The sequence below is a fragment of the Genypterus blacodes genome, unplaced genomic scaffold (assembly GCF_046128005.1).
Source record: "Genypterus blacodes isolate CSIRO-AG114 ecotype Tasmania unplaced genomic scaffold, CSIRO-AGI_Gbla_v1 ptg000024l_1, whole genome shotgun sequence".
In the NCBI taxonomy this organism is placed as follows: domain Eukaryota; kingdom Metazoa; phylum Chordata; class Actinopteri; order Ophidiiformes; family Ophidiidae; genus Genypterus; species Genypterus blacodes.
In genome coordinates this window covers 1,194,458-1,211,572 of record NW_027466837.1, presented here as the reverse complement: position 1 = coordinate 1,211,572, position 17,115 = coordinate 1,194,458, and the positions used below count along the sequence as shown (strand labels likewise).

The 17,115-nt window shown below is 47.3% G+C and overlaps 1 protein-coding gene and 1 non-coding gene across 2 annotated transcripts; both read right to left on the bottom strand.

The window, feature by feature from the left end:
• Positions 1-9,860: 9,860 nt before the first annotated feature.
• Positions 9,861-9,934, bottom strand: trnan-guu (transfer RNA asparagine (anticodon GUU)). Its single transcript has one exon. It is a non-coding gene; the product is annotated as a tRNA-Asn (tRNA).
• A 3,214-nt stretch (positions 9,935-13,148) lies between these two features.
• On the bottom strand, positions 13,149-16,523 carry cysltr1 (cysteinyl leukotriene receptor 1). The gene is made up of 2 exons (XM_076143358.1): positions 15,761-16,523; positions 13,149-14,720 (listed from the first exon to the last, which is right to left on the bottom strand). The coding sequence occupies exon 2, from the start codon at positions 14,711-14,713 to the stop codon at positions 13,661-13,663; it is 1,053 nt and encodes a 350-aa protein (XP_075999473.1). The 5' UTR covers positions 14,714-14,720; positions 15,761-16,523; the 3' UTR covers positions 13,149-13,660.
• Positions 16,524-17,115: the final 592 nt, after the last annotated feature.

The window sequence follows — 17,115 nt, the reverse complement described above, 5'->3', positions numbered from 1 at the left end:
GAATCAAACCAATCGGCACACACACACACACACACACACACACACACACACACACACACACACACACACACACACACACACTCACACAAAGTCCCTGTAAACAGAGACAGGATGGAGCATATTGTTAGTGTGTGTGTGTGTGTGTGTGTGTGTGTGTGTGTGTGTGTGTGTGTGTGTGTGTGTGTGTGTGTGTGTGTGTGTTTGTGCGTGTGTGTGTGCGTGTGTGTGTGTGTGTGTGAGTGTGTGCACGCTGTATGACATAAGATCATAACCGGTACACGGCACAAATATGAGGACGTGCAAGAATCAACAATTCAAAAAGAGAAGTTGCTTTATTCGCACGCTTGTCGCCTCTCAGTGTCACACACACACACACACACACACACACACACACACAAACAAAGGAGCTTTCTGTTGTGTGTGTGTGTGTGTGTGTGTGTGTGTGTGTGTGTGTGTGTAATGGCCGCCCTCCTGCTCTATATTCGGAAGCTGCTATTCCTGGCACCCCATTATTGTCATTAACACATTCTTGCATTATTAGACCTTATCACCATTATGCCCATTGTTACACACACTATCAGTCACCATAACAATAACAGATTGCGCTGCACCTGTGCAAAGAGAGAGAGAGAGAGAGAGAGACGTGCAGTCTGCCCTGTAGGCTTCATGGCCTCGGCACACAGACAGACAGAGAGACTTACAGGCCAACAGACAGACAGACAGACAGACAGAGAGACAGGCCAACAGACAGACAGACAGACCGGACCTCAGTGTAAACGCTCTTCATCCGCCTGCAGAGGAACCAGACTCACTTTGAACCTCTGTGTGTGCTCTGCAGACACGTGCTATGCAGAGACACCAGGGAGGACAGAGACAGATGGCGTGACCGATTGTTAGGGACGGATGAGCGCTAATGCCTGTGAAAGTTGTGCTGCGCTGACGTCTGAAGTCTTCAGGCTGGGAGGAACCCGGTGTGAAGGTTTCCAGGCGAAGGCGCTTGCTTCATCACGCCACATGGCTCTGGAGGCCATGCCATATTGTCCTCAAACTTGAAAAGACCCTCTGTGTCAACACCCCAACCCCTCGCTCCCCCAACCCAGTGATGCCTGCGGTCAAAGCTCTCAAACGCTCTGGTGAAAGAACAAAATCACATTACTGGAGCTTTATCACTTTGTTTCTTGCTCGCCCCACTGACTGTAAACAAGTTCATTCTTGTTTGGCAAATGTTCTCTTCTTCTATCAGAGGTCACTGATGAACTCCTTTCACTTGTATGACATCACACTCTCTCACACACTGTTTATTCCTTCCTATCTGCCAAAAAACTAGTCTGGCAATTTTGATCCCACATAAGAAAATAGAGGGATGTGGAATAAAGTGATTTTGTTTGAGTAGTAAGCAGGATTCTGGTGAGGGTCTGATAGAAGCTGCTCTCTAGTGTCTGTAGTCTCCCCACGTCATTGTTCTTCCTCTTTCTTTCATTGTGGAGAGGAGTCATGAAGCTGTGACGGTTTGGGCGTCCCAATTCACAAGTTCACTCCTATTCCGGCTTTGGAACTGAAATTGTTTTGACCAACTGTGACTTGACAAAATTGGCTGCACACACACACACACACACACACACGCACACACACACACACACAAAATCTCTCTCTCAAGTAAATGAACAAACAATACAGTCACCTAGTGATGTTTGCTTAGTCAGCAGTTTAAACTCTTGACCTATGGAATCCCCTCTTTATGCTGTAAGTCAGTATATTAGTCCACCAGTGTGACATGACGCTCACACTGACCGACACATGCAAACCTAACATGCCTGTTTCTCCTCCATTATAGCATCACTGCGTCTTATGGAAGCGTTCTCCATGTGTTCCCACAATGCAGCCTGATTTATTAGGTAGCAGTTTTGAACAATGTTTTGGCGAAACATGAGTTCCTAATGCTGGACCTCCTGTGGGGATTTAGACAGACCAGCTGATTTAGGAGGCCTGATGTTACACACACACACACACAGACACACACACACACACACAAGGGCATAAACATCTCGGCCATGAGTCCAGAGAGAGAGGAGGCAGATTGCCTTCATATGTGGGGAACCGTCCTCATGCATGAGAAACATCAGGGAACATCTGATCTCACATCTGCAGTCACCGTTATGCTTTGTCCTTTTATCTATAAAAATAATATACGGCTGCCGTCATCTGAAACTGAACTCCACTCTTCTCTCTTAGATATGATACCTGGAGAGAGAAAAGTCTCCGATCTCTGGCTTTGGAAAATCTTTTAAACCTGCTGGATAATATCAGGAGACATGGAACTGCTATCAAGGCTGTGAGCTCTTAGAACTCTGGGTTAAAGAGCAGAGACAGGAAATGAATCACAAGGAAATAATACAGCACAAAGTGGCACAGAGAGGGACGCACAGATTAAACACACTCCGGAGGATAATCAGGACAGGTTGGGAACATGGCAGGAAACATAAAACAGGAAACAGGAAACAATGAATAAATGAAAGACAATAAAAGACTGAACTATAAGGTGCGAAATGTCTGCTGATATCAGATTGAATCAAACAACTGAACCTTTGACCTGAAATCAGATCATTCACATCACAGTCGTACTGACATGTTCCCTGGAATGATACAAAGTCTTAAGGTGGGACATAGGAGGTAGAGATTCCCCCTGAATGTCCATCCCTGATGCTGGAAGCGTCCCTGGACATTTCAGGGACAGACAGCGTGTGTGAATACATAAACACCTCCCAGTTTTGCAATCTTGCAGCTGTCCAGACTTTCTCAGTGCGTCTCATCCCAGTGGACCAAGCATCTGTGGCTCATGTGCCTGAACCTGAAAGCCAAAGTTCTGCTTCACACATACTTACAATTGTGGTATATTTTGCTTGTATATCTAGTATCTCAATAAGAACATATATTCATTCTACTAGGGAAGGCCTTACAGCTGACAATGGACAAAGGAAAAGTGGACCTCAAGCTAGTCTAAACTGGACAACATTACATTACGAGCATTTGGCAGACACTTTTATCCAAAGCGACTTACATTATACCACCCTACGCAGAGGGGGGAGCAATTGAGGGTTCGGTGCCTTGCTCAGGGGCACCTTGGCAGGGACACGAACCGGCGACCCTCCAGTTCTTAAGTGGAAGCTCTACCCACTGAGCTACAGCCCCCCGACAAGAAATGTAAATTGCACTGGAAGTCAGCAGTTTAAACCTTGGGCTTAAACAGCTGTCATATAGATAACAGTTTATGGCCGTTATAAAAGTGAACTATTACCAAATATGGTCATGTAGTGTTTACAGGGGTCCCAGGCGGTTTGTCAATATCCACTGAACGGGTCTTTTCTTGAGTGACAATCAACTGTATAAATACGTCTGAAAGTCGGAGTTCGGGAGCGACTCATTCCGGCTGCAGAGTCTCTCACAAGCGTTCCATGGTGCTTGTTATGATGCTGTACTTTGTATAATAAAACCCCATTATACAAGCAAAGACAGTGTCAGCGGAGATCCTCCCTTCCTTCATCTTCACATCATCCCAACCCAAGAATTACACTAAACAATCCATCGGCTCACTCACTTACATCCACAGACATAAGGGCTGAAGTCTACAGTGTATGTGATGAGTACGTTAAGAACCCTACAGGACCTGCAGGTGTCTCTAAAAAAAGCTTCTCACGCTGAACTCTCTGCCCTTGGAATCGGTGACCTCGTTGGCTTCAACACAAGTCAGCACACACACACACACACACACACACACAGATTCTGCTCTTCCTGGATGGCTCAGCTGCCAACATGAAGCAAACAGGAATTTGAGAACCAGCAGCTTCCTGGGCTGAGCGGAGAGAGGACCGTTCACAGCAGCGGGCCTTCATCCAAGGATTTATCAAATGCTGCTTCGCTCCAAGTCATCCCTCTGGAGCAGGACAGTGACCGCATATGACTTGGCAGGGATGAAGACGCTGGTGCTCTGCCATACCTCTTCACCATGGAGACACTGTGCTCCCCCTGCAGCAGTGTCATGAAGATGGCAGGTCTATTTGGCTGAGGTTTTCTTGGCGATCTCGGATGAGGCCATGTGTATTTTCCGGGCCATGTGACAGGTATTCACTCCCCATGAACCTTTCAGAGAGCAGCTATGCTTGACTTCAGGTAACCAAGTGATTTGGAATGATCTTCAAGGGTTGAGATGGATGCCATAGTGCCTCCATTCAGTTTGGCTCCATATCTGCATACTTGTGAGGCTTTCAGGTTCTGGCCTGGTCCATGTGTGTGTGTTCATGTTCATCGCCTCCCAGAGGGGGATAAAGAGGAATCTGCATCATGAGGTCATCAAATCTAGTTTGGACTCGTCGGCCTAGTAGAGGTCACACTGACATGATGGTGATGCAAAGACAAAGAGGGAGGTATTGTGTGTGAGCAGGGTAAAGTGCCCTAAGGCGCAGGCTGCAGAGACGTGGGGGCGAACGCGTGCAAACGTTTGCATACTTGCTATACCCTAAAGGGCTCCGCCGCACTTTTCAGTCAGATCCCCACATTGTTGGAGGCGAGGAGAGAGGAGAGGCTGAGGTGAGGCTGAGGAGCGGTGGAGTGATCCTCCAGACCGTCCAGGGTGTGTGTGGAGACAGCTGTTTACTTGGAAAGCTGTGCAATGCTCCGATAGTCTCACAGCATGTATCCGTCAGTTTGAGATGAGATGCATCCTCCCGCTTATTGAGCACGAAGAAGCTGATAAGCTGTGAGGCAGAGGAAACTGTTGTCCTGTTCAAATAAAGCTGAAACCGAGACTGATTAGAGCACACAAGCAGCTGCTCTAATCCTGCTAAGAATGCGGCTCTACTGCTGCTGGTTAGCGGCTGTGTGTGTGAGAGCAGAGCGTCTCTTGGCTGCGTGTAGACGAGCTGCGGTGGAAGTGCAGAGCCTGACGCATGAAGGCTCAGAGGGAGTTCACCTACACATGTTAGCATTTAATGCATTCTGATTCTTCTTGTATAGGAATTTACTTCTCAACCCAAAGAGTCTTTCTGACGGTATGACCTCATCAGTTTGAAAGGACCATTTTGCACTTACCGGTCGCATCAGCCAACCGTGACTAAAGGCCTGAGCCAATGGTGTTGCAGGAAAAATCTCTGATAATTGACGAGAGGAGAATTTGACCCACATCTGGTAACTGTCTGCAGTACAATATGCAATAAATTAGTGTATAATGAGTGACCAAGTGTGTTTCCTTTCTGTGTGCACATGTGTGTGAATGTGTCTGCTGGTACATGTCAGCGGTGTCGACTGTCTTTTGTCTCCAGAGTGGGAGTGATGCCAGAGGTTATTATGAAGCACTGGGCTGAGAAGCAAATCCAACCAGGCAATGCCATTCCCTTTGTTTCCCTTTGTCTCGCCCTTTGTCTCTCCCTTTCCACACTTGTCTGGTGTAATTTAGGATTTTTATTCCTCATGCTTTGATGGATGCAGGGCATTCTGGCATTTACGCTACGCAAATGCCAGATGCAACAATTGTAGACCCACAATGCTGAAGGTTTGTGAAAACCTCAATAACACGGATCCTTAAGCAGCGCACACACACACACACACACACACACACACACACACACACACAGACATGGGTCAAGTCTATACTGGGAACCGGAACACTGACTTCTAGCTGACTGGGGAAACCTGCAGCAGACATCCGTGTTATTATTGGTTGGAGCGTCGCTGTGAGGAGCACAATGTTAGTGCCAGGTCAAGAGGTCATTCCTCCACTTTGAGCAACAATATGGCAGTAGAGAAAGTGAGTGGTTAGCTAGCAGGGTCAGGATAGGCGGGCACTTCCCCTCCTGCTGCCCCTGGGAAGGAAACCAAGGATACACAAAGAGAGCAGCAGTGTGTTTGGTAGTTCAGGAGCCGACTGTCAGCCCAAAACATGGCAGCACACACACACACACACACACACACACACACACACACACAGCCACTAGGAGCCACAGCAACGATAATCAAGAGCAACGAGATTCAGACTTTGGTCAGGTCTTCAATCAATCATTTCATACTTGTGTGGCAATTTGATTGAAAACTTTGATTAATGGCGTTTCAAGCTGATGTTTCCGGCTCATACATCATTTTTGCAGTCTGTTTTGCACTTTCTGTGTAATAGAAACACTGAAATTGAGAAAATCACGCAACTTTTTACGATTGCTCGGTTTTCGTGAGTATTTAATGGCGCCACCTAGTGTCCAGGAGTGTGCAGTAGGTGGAAACGGCACCCGAGACGTTTTGGCGTAAAAGTTAATGGCGATGCTGTCAGGTCACGTTTGTTAGCATGTTTTTGCGACGGAAACGGAGCGCACATCGCACTTTCCCACAATGTTATCTGAAGATCTGTATTCTCTTGGTTTCCCTTAAAAGCCAGAGGTCAACGGTTGCTGACAAAGAGAGAAAAGAGTCTGACAGGGGCGAGCGAGACGAGACAAAGGAAGAGAGACGGATTAGAGATGGACTCAGACGTGTCCACTTCAACCCGGCGGCACCTTAAACATCTCTGTCATTCTGTCTGTTCCTGCTGAGCCCCACAACAAAATGACATTGTGTGCTTTGTGTTTAACTGCCCAGCTGACCTCTGTCCTCCCTCGGCCTCCTGAGCGTCTGGCACTCATGTCCGGGTGCTCTGTGTGCTCTGGATCCTCATGGAAAACACATGGAAGTGACATTGAGTGTTTCTTCATGTGTGTAATTTATTAGGACAATGAAAAGCAAGAAAATGGATTTCTCACCGCATGTAAAATGTTCAAAAATAACAATTTCAAGTTCTTTTGAGCCCATAAACTCCTCAGAATGACTTTAATGGACAAACCGCTGGCTGCTGCTCCAGCTCATCCTTCTGCCGTTGCCCTTGACCAAGGCACTACAGGCTGTGGACCCTGGAGTCCGTCCCTGAGCGCTGCACTGTGGCTGCACCAGATCAATAAAGTTTGATAACAAATCCAGGCTGTACAACTCGTGGCGATTCCAATGAAATTATAGCGTTGACTTACATTACATTACGATCATTTGGCAGACGCTTTTATCCAAAGCGACTTACATTACATTACCACCCTTCGCAGAGGGGGGAGCAATTGAGGGTTCGGTGCCTTGCTCAGGGGCACCTCGGCAGGGGCTCGAACCGGCGATCCGGTTCCCAAGCAGAAGCACTACCCACTGAGCCACTGCCTCCCACATTTGATTTGAAACACGTGCTGTGAGTGAAATCCCATTGTTACTGCAGCAGACAGGACAGCAAACATGGAGACTCTGCTCCTCCTGATATCATGTTCAGATCTGTGCATCATAGTCACAATTTCTCTTTTCTTTGTTGGGCCTGCAGCACAGAACGCTGGCAGCCTGAACTCGTTCCTCTGAGACGGCGGTGGAAATGAACGCCTGGACCACCCGCTTGTTCTTTAATCTGCCACGGAGCTGATCCTTATTCATCTCTGACAAAAGACAAGACTGATGCGTTCAATGACACATGCTTGAGCCGAGGGCAACGGTAACCACGGCAATCATTTGGATTGTTTGAAAATAATAGAAAAGTTTAAATGACTTCAACGGACATAAAACCACAATGTTTACATTTACTCATCCAATCAAAAACGCTTCCAAAGAAACAACTACAGCGACACAAACTTTACAAACATCTAGGGTTCTTACCTGTGAGTCAGTGTGTGAGTGCACCTGCATGAGGGAAGGAGAGATCAGCTGCTACAACTCACTGAATATCACTGAGCACTTTGACCTCTCTCTCTCTCTCTCTCTCTCTCTCTCTCTCTCTCTCTCTCTCTCTCTCTCTCTCCCTCCCCCTCCCCCTTCAAGGTGTTAATGAAATACAAGTAAAGAAGATTAGCATCCTCCAAAAAAAGTAATAAACGTCTGGACTCATGCTGCTGCTGTGAGAGGGAGCCTTTGTGTGTGTGTGTGTGTGTGTGTGTGTGTGTGTGTGTGTGTGTGTGTGTGTGTATGTGTGTGTAGGCGCCTCTCAGCACAGTCAGACTTGAACCAACAACTGGTCTCTACACTTGCTTCACTCTATAACAACAATAGCTGAGAGCCGGTCCTCCTTCAGCTGAAACACCGTGTCGCTATTATCCAGACCACCCTGCAAATGAGTGTGTGTGTGTGTGTGTGTGTGTGTGTGTGTGTGTGTGTGTGTGTGTGTGTGTGTGTGTGTGTGTGTGTGTGTGTGTGTGTGTGTGTGTGTGGCCACTGCCCAGGAATGTTGAGTGTTTTCTCCCCAAGAGTCATTTGCATGTCGCGCCTGTTTGTCTGTTTGCTTTGTGTTTGTGTGCCAATGCAAATGTGCAGGTCACCAGCGGGCCTTGACCTCTGTCTCCTGATGAAGCTCTCGTGTGTTACATTAGGGGCTGGCAGACGCTTTAATTGGGAGCACAAAGCCCAGCTTGTTCCGTATCCATCTTACATTTGTAACAAAGGGATTTCAGTCTTTCATAGCAGAGCAGACTGGAGGAGACGAGACGAGGGAGACGAGAAGAGAGAGACGAGACGAGGGATGGACTGTGATGTCTAAATCTTATGATATCTTTCCACAAAGGCTACACCATCAGGACCTGCACCATCTTATTCTGTAGCCGCCCTGAGCTCATTCGTCCCTTCCCCATTCATCATGTTTACTCTCAGTGTGGATCCAGTGAGGAGATGTAGGCTCAACATCTGCTTCATATTTTCCTTCTCCTGCTCTGCTGAACGGAGTGTACGTCACGCTAATCACGGATGAGAGAGGTGAGGGAGGGGGCCGACCAGTCAGGAATATTTCAGCCACGGCTTCTTCCCTCCTGCAGGGCTCCGCTGAGAAGCTGTGCTGTGATTCCCATCATCCTTTACAGCCGTGTAGGGCTTCTCCTCAATTTACAAGGAAATATGATGGATGTGCCACAGAAAGGCAGCCTGAGCGCTCCAGCATCTGTTCACAGCCAAGAATCTGTCAGACAGCCAGAACCCTGAATCCTGTCAAACCTGGCAACCACCACTCCAACTCTAAACTGAAGTGTTTGTGAAGATATCATAAAATCTATTGTCAAACATTTCCATGCTTTTTTATGGCAACCGATTACAATCCCCATGACAACCGCCCTCATTGATATGGTGCCTTCTTAACTCCAAATGAATCCCTAATTAGAGAGGATCTAACCTAATTGCATGTCCAGCTGATTCGCCCCTTGTTGACTCTGCGATGATGCGATGATGGGAGAGACGCTCCTGTCATCTAATTGGAGGAAATGGCCTCTGATCCTTATTAATGGTTTGCATTAACCAGTCAGGGGAGAGTCGGGGTCAGCGGGGGGCACATGTGGGACCATGCCGGCGTCCTGATGTGTGTCCTCTTAGCGGTGATAACAAGCAGCCCATTGTGAGTGTGTGAGTGTGTGTGTGTGTGTGTGACGAGGAGGACATCCCTGATGAGAAGGCTGTGACCAGGTGGCATGTGATGCTGGAGAGGCAACACAATGGACACAAACAACCTTAAGCTCAGTTGGTATCTGACTCTGAGCGCTGCTGACCCCTGACCCACCCCTCACACACACACACACACACACACACACACACACACACACACACACACACACACACACACACACACACACAGTCACACACACAGTCACAAGTGCTACAGCAGCTTTGTGTCGTAACAAAGCGACTCTCAACATGAAGCCTCCACTATTTCCTATCCTTTAAACCCCAGTGAGTTATTTCTTAACCTTAAAAGAAAATACATTAATGCTCAGAACACGCTCTTAAGGAGAAGCCTGGAATCAAAGCATGACCTTTCAGATCCATAGAAAGGGTCGGACCCTGCAGCTCATCCCCGGGTGGGCTCGAACCACCAACCATTCGATTAACAGTCGAACGCGGTGGCCGATTGCGCCACAGAGACGATGTGAGAGGAACAAGAGCTCCACTTTAACAACACGACATCACTCAGTCAGCCAGGTCAACGTATGGGTTCTTTCTTTCTTTCTTTCTTTCTTTCTTTCTTTCTTTCTTTCTTTCCCCTGTGCTGTCTCCGCCCCACAGTTTGAGAACCCCGTCCAGGCTGGGGCTTGGGGCCAAACCTCAGCTTGACCCTCTCTCATCAGCAGCTCCTGTTTGTTTTGCAGGAGTGTGTTTGGTCTGAACAAACTGTCACACACTGGTCACACACACCGGTCACACACACCGGTCGCACACACTGGTCACACACACTGGTCACACACTCTAACCGATTCAGCAGTGAGCAGAACCAGACCACTACTACAATCACACCAGCGCCTCTGACCGCCGTCACTGGGCGGAGCCAGGAAGGCAGGAAGACGTGTGTGTGTGTGTGTGTGTGTGTGTGTGACCCAGTTAGTGAACGCTGCACCTCTCCTCTCCACCTCTTAAACCTTCCCACCCTTTTTCCAGCTTGTTGCCAATGAATGAAAATGAATTTCCCTGCTCTTCTCCCCTGAATGGAGAAGAAGAGGCGAAACAAAGAGCTTCTGTTTCTCTTATCAAACTCAACTTTTCTGCCAAATGTCAATATGCTGTCCTGCTGATAAAATAATCTCCTGGATCTTTGACGTGTGTGCAGTTGTCACGGGAACAAAGCATAACATAACAGATCTGAACCATGCAGCCACGTCTCTGCCAGTCTGGGTCAGAGTCAGAGTCACTGTTGTCATTGTTTACATCCTATTTATGTTCACTGAAGGAGAAACACTCAGCTGTCACGACTCCCTGCAGCCATCAAGGAGGAGCTGTACTAACAACTGGAGCTTATCTGATCAAACTGTCACATCATCACATAGGATGCACCACAGGTTTACTGTGCCGATGCAGAGCTGAAAGGATCGGCTGTGCTACTGGGATGAATCGGCGTTTTCTTCCTTTACGACCATCAGATGTCAGAGCACATGAGAACGGACAGTTTCACCGCAAATGCTTTAAAAATATCATTCATGGAGGACATGTAGGATTCACAGGGCAGAAAGCTTGAAGGGATCTGAGGCCATCAGAGTGTGAGAGGAGCAAACTGAGGCGTCTTTCTGGGTCTGTGCGTCACCACGACGACAAAAATACCCCGTTGCACTAAAATACTCAAAGGATACACAAGTCCTGTTGCATACGCTGTCACACGCTTCCTGTTAGGTCCACCCACTGGACACACACACACACACACACACACACGCACACGCACACGCACACACACACACACACACACACACGCACACTAACTCAGGGGAAAGGTCAAGTGGAAATCTGTAAAACTGGAGGTCATGAAAGTGTGAAATGCCTGAAGTGAACCATTACTATTAAATACACCACAAACTGAAGGAAAATGTGTTTCAACGGAACACCCATGATGTCACAGAGAGGGGAGGGGTGAAGTGTGTGTGTGTTCACTTTCACCTCTGTGGTAAAAACAAAAAGGTTTGTCTCGTACTTCTTTATCACCTCGTGACTGAATCCATCTCAAATTGTGCCGAACGCAGCAGAGGTGACCACGAAGGCATCGCGTTTTGTTCCCACGGCACATTTACAACATACTCTAAACATGTTATGCAACCACACAGTCCGTCATTCATCACCCAAAAGCGTCTCAGGGCCATCGGATGCCACGCGGAGCCGCAGAGTTCCTTCCTCTTCACCAAATGAAGGCACATCGGGCCTAGCTTGTAGCAGCTGTGTCCTCTGCTAGTTTGACAAAAACAAACGCAACAAAGACATTTAATGAAAATATAAAATGATTTCCTGTGATGTGAGGGTTGTGCATTCATAAACAGTTTGTACCGCGGGGACTTTCCTTACTTCCTCTGTGACAAACAGCGGGACTGTGCGCCGCCAGCTACGCTAACGCCGCCTGTGCTGGCCACACTGGGACAGACGTGTGTTTGTGCACCGAGCCGTCATGTGCTGGATATTAACTGATTATGAAGCGGAGACACACTGGGCCTCTATGCTCTAATCAGCTGCATCTTCCCCCCTCGCCTCTCTGCTGCCACCGCCGTTGTTCAGCTAATTGTTCTGTCTTCTTTTAGGTCTGTTTTGTTTTTTATTATTTACTGCATTTTATTTAACTGCATCACATCTCCTGATTTAGGGTCAGGCTAGATATGAAAACGATAAGAATCTTTAGTTTTATCAGTGACACACACACATGAACCGAGTCTGTGGACTATCTGCAGAGTGCTGACACCTAGTGGACACTGTGTGAACGTCCGTCTGAGATGATTTATCAGCTGGATTTAGATTTGATATGAGTCAGACTCCACACAGCGGAATGCAGCAGAGCAGGAGCTTTGAATAGGAACATGTGGGGGGATGTGTGTGTGTGTGTGTGTGTGTGTGTGTGCACGCGCGTTTCACAAATATTATTACAGTCAATTTCCTGTGGCAGCTGCTCGCAAACATTTGATCAACAGTGTAAAATGAAGATTTTGGACCGGATCCCAAACTTGAAACCTGAAACAGATGAGCACAGACTGATTTCTACAGAAAAGGACTCTGGACCACAGAATGGACCCGGGGCACCAGAACCTCAGCAGAACAACCAACCAACAACGCCTCATTCCCCTCTTTACCACAGAACCAGTGGAGGAAGTCACTCCTCACTGAGCAGACTGAAGTTCATCAGGTCACTTCATAAAACATAAACACATCAACACTTGAACAAACATTGAATATGAAACATGTTGAAGGCGAGGCAGTGGGACATGGAGCTCCATCTCACGTAGCGGCAGAGTGAAGGGGAGAGCAGCTTGTGTGTGAAGGCTGAGTGCTTGTCGCTAAGGGATACGTTGATTATCAGGCTGTACTGGAATGTTTCAATCCCTCTGGCTTTTGTAAACATGGCCTCACCAATAGATGGGAATGTAAAATGATGATTATAACGTTGACGGCGGCTTGATAAAGGTTAGAGGTTGGTACGGATAAACAGACCTGAGAGCCACTAAACATAGACCGGGACCACTTGGGAGCCGGGTTGGGTCTTGGTTCTTAGTTCCTGAGTGGACCATACCCGTTCTCTGGTTCCACCTGCATGAGGTTTGCTCTGCTGTACCACCAGGGGGCACTGTTTAAGAACCACTGGTCGAAAACAAATGTCTCCGCTCTCTGTTGTGTGCACAGACTTGTAATGTATAATGGTTTAATGACTGACAGCAGATCATGGAACAATCCAGACTGTGACAACGACGACAACACGTTTCAAAACACAGATGATGATGATCTTAATATTAATCTTAAATCTTAAATGATGATGAACACAGTAAAAATACATTTCAACACATAGTGATGATGCAATGACGGTGATTATGGAGAAAAAAAAACAGGAAATGGAAATGAGACGATGATGATTGTATGATATGAAGCAGAGTCTCGCCTGATCCTCCAGATTAAGACTTTGTGCTATATTATCAATAACACTCACTCACACACACACACACACACACACACACACACACACACACACACACACACACACACACACTTCCCAACACATTTGCAGGCTGAGCTCCACATAAACACCTTTATAATAATATTGAGCAACATGCAGGTTTTATAACCATAGGAACCGAACGCGCGGCCCTGAGACTCGTGTCAATGTCTCTTTAATCTTCCCCTCATGGTTTGGTCGAGCTCACGTCTCTCTCCTCTCACGAGCTTTGATCTGAGCGTCCCTCTCACTGGCCTGGACCTGGTTGTTGGTCTCCGCAGCCTTCCTCTTGGCCATGTGGCTGCCCCTGTCAGAGTGGTGCATGGAGGACAGGCGTTTGCGGAAAGACCCTCCAGAGAAGAAGTAAAGCAACGGGTCGAAGCAGGAGTTGGCGGCGGCCAGACACAGCGTGACCACCACAGACTTCTGCATAGTGATCTTCTCTGAGCAGGGAACGCCGCCCTGGGACAGCAGCCTGATGTGGAGGGTCCGCTGCACGTGGTAGGGCATGAAGCTGAAGAGGAAGGCCAGCAGGACGATGGCGATCATGCGGATGGCTCTGTTGCCCGTGCCCTGCTGGCGGCGGCTGGCGTTGCGAGACAGCAGGGTGCGGATGATGCCTGCGTAGCAAAGCAGGATGATGAGGAAGGGCAGGGCGAAGCCAAACACCAAAGCCAGATAGTTCAGGGTGGCGAGCTTCTGCACTGCTTTATCTTTCGGGGGTTCAAAGCATTTGGTTATGTTTGTAACCGGGTCGATCTGCTGACCGGTCATGAGGAAGGGCGAGGATGTAAGACAGATGAATACCCAGATCCCCACACACACCAGGCGAGCACGGCGCACTGTCACAAGCTGCAGGTTCTTCACGGGGAACACGATGGCCAGGAATCGTGTGACGGACATGGCAGCCATGAAGTAGATGCTGCAGTAGAGGTTGACGTAGAGGGCGTAGGAGCTGATGCGACACAGGAAGTCGCCGTGGTTCCACCTGCCCTTGTTGACGTAGTAGAGGACGCGGAGGGGCAGCGTGCAGACACACAGCAGGTCGGACACCGCCAGGTTCATCATGTAGACTTGGAAGGGCGAGCTCTGCCGCCGCGTCCTGATCAGCACCACCAGGGCGAAGCCGTTACCCACAAAGCCAAACACGGTGATGATGGAGTAGACGGTGGAGTAGACCTGGTTGCGGAAGTCGTCGATGGACGGACAGTCTGTGGAGTTGTTGGCCAGGCCGCCGGTCAGATTCTGCAGCCCCATTTAGACGCTGAGGGAGACAGAGCGGGCGGATGTAACAGAAAAACAGAACAACAGGTCAGCAGGTCAAGAGCGAGGAAGAATCTCAAAGTATAAACATAAATAAGAGAGGAAGAAGAAAGTATTGGTGGTAACTGATGTTTCTGTGTTCATCTCTTTGATCTGAACCTACGCTGAGACCTTCTCTAAAGAACACAAACTTCCCACAATGACTTAAAGAGTCTCAGTTTGTGTTTGTGAAGGTCACAGGGTGTTTGCTGGTCAATTTAGTACAATCTGCATAGATTCCAGTTATTATAAATGAGAGACTTTCTTCCATAAAAGGTTGAAGACGTGTAAAAGGAAAGTTTTCACACTTTGTTTTTGTCTTGATTTTGTTTAATTAGTTGTGTTGTTGCTGTATGGAGAGAATTTCCAGGCATTTTGTCAAATATTTCTTTTATTTACTCATTAAACATACAAAATAAAATGTCAACACACAAAAATCAACAAACTGCAGTAACGGTAAACATTTAGCTCTGGAGAAATATCGGCTTTGCACAATTAACAAGTAATAAAATACATGTCAATCAATCATAATCAATCATAATAATCACAATAATCATAATCAATCATAATTATGATAATTATCATAATAAAGCCCATTCACATGTATGATCTGGTGTTGTGTCACACACAATTAAATGGTTTGTTTGCTATGTGATATCGATCAGCATCAATCTGAAATGATGTCATCAATAATAAAATTTGACTGAATAGTAAAATGTGCAAAAATGATAAAAGCAACAGATAAATTCAAAAAAAAATCTAATTCTTACACCAGTCACATTAATAACTGTGTGTGTTTCTGTTTCCTCCTGACTGTGATACTGTTTCCTGTTTATAAATACTGTATATTCTGTATATTGAGTCTTTCACTCTCTGGTTCATTAAACCACTCGTCCATGTTTTGGCTGCGTGTGTCAGATAAGCTGGTAAACTCTCAACCTGCTAATGCTGCTGACACGCTGCGTCGTCTCTCAGTATGAAGGATGCAGCAGAGCCACTTACCTTCAGACGTGCTGCAAGGTGGTTGTGGGTTCAGCTCCTCTGCCTGCTCTGCCTGTTAGCGCTCTGGACTCGTCTCACAGAGAGGGAGAGTTTTGATCTGCTGGGATCAGACCCGGTGACATCATCGGCAGAGTGCTAAAGGCTTAGTTCAGTTGAGGGCAGGAAAGTGTTGTGCTGCGATAAGATCAGTCATCATATCAGCTTTTAGTGGTTTGGTCCTCTGGTCCTCTGGTCCTCTCGTCCTCTCGTCCTGCTGCATTTACACGCTGAACTCTGCAGACACGCAATGAAGCTGCTCTCTCACTTGCCCGTCTCTCTCTCTCTCTCTCTCTCTCTCTGTGTACTTTGGAGGAGTGCAGCACATGAATACTCTGTCTCATCTGTACACACACACAAACACACACACACACACACACACATACACACACTTCAAGTACCTTCCTGCCAAAGTTACACAAAAGTTCCGTAAGCTGATAGCAGATCCACGGGCACAGCAAAACATTTCTCCTCCATTTCCTTCCTGTGTGTCACTAATGCGTGTGGTTGATCTCAGCAGGAGCATCAATGCATTAGCTGCATTCACAAAGAGGAATTGCTGCATTAAATGTTGTTGTTGTTCTTCTGAGGAAGCTTTTCTAAGTAGATCTGGACACTTACTTTCTCATTTCCCTCAAGTTTTGCACTCAGTTGAAGGAGTTAATTGATTTGAATTGTACACTTATTCCGTGTCGATTGATTCGCACCCTGCTGGCGCCCTGCTGGCACCTTTAGCATTCTTTGCTTTCATGCAGGATTGTGCATTACATCTCAGATCTGAGACGTGATATCCACCTGCTTGCTCTTGGCTGCCTGATGTTCGCGCAAGCGTTAAAAAGTTTGGCAGCTCTCCATCTGGAGTCAAACCAAGTAATAATCTACCAGCAGGAGAGGTTTGGTTTGTTGGGCCTTGGAGGAGGCATGTGAGCACAAGCAGAGAGATGTTGATCTACTTGTATTGTGACACACTCACACACACACACACACACACACACACACACACACACACACACACACACACACACACACACACACACACACACACAGAGCCTGATGTCTAGTGTTCGATTGCATCAAAATAGGACTGAAGCCTGTGGGGAGAGTGTGAGAGAAAGTAAAGCAGACGTGGGAATGTGGTTTTCCCCTCTGCAGTGTTTGTTTACTGCATGCCGATGCGCTGCATGTTTGATCTGAGCCCAGAAGCTCAACTGCATCTACAGCGCACTTCCACGGAACTGAGGAACATGCAGCTGTTCCCCTCAGACCTGGAGTGACACACACATCGGTCTCAATCCGTAATAGGCTGTTTATGTGAAACT

Coding starts and splice junctions, on each gene's coding strand:
- cysltr1 (XM_076143358.1), bottom strand. CDS start 14,713: ATGGGGCTGCAGAATCTGACCGGCGGCCTGGCCAACAACTCCACAGAC.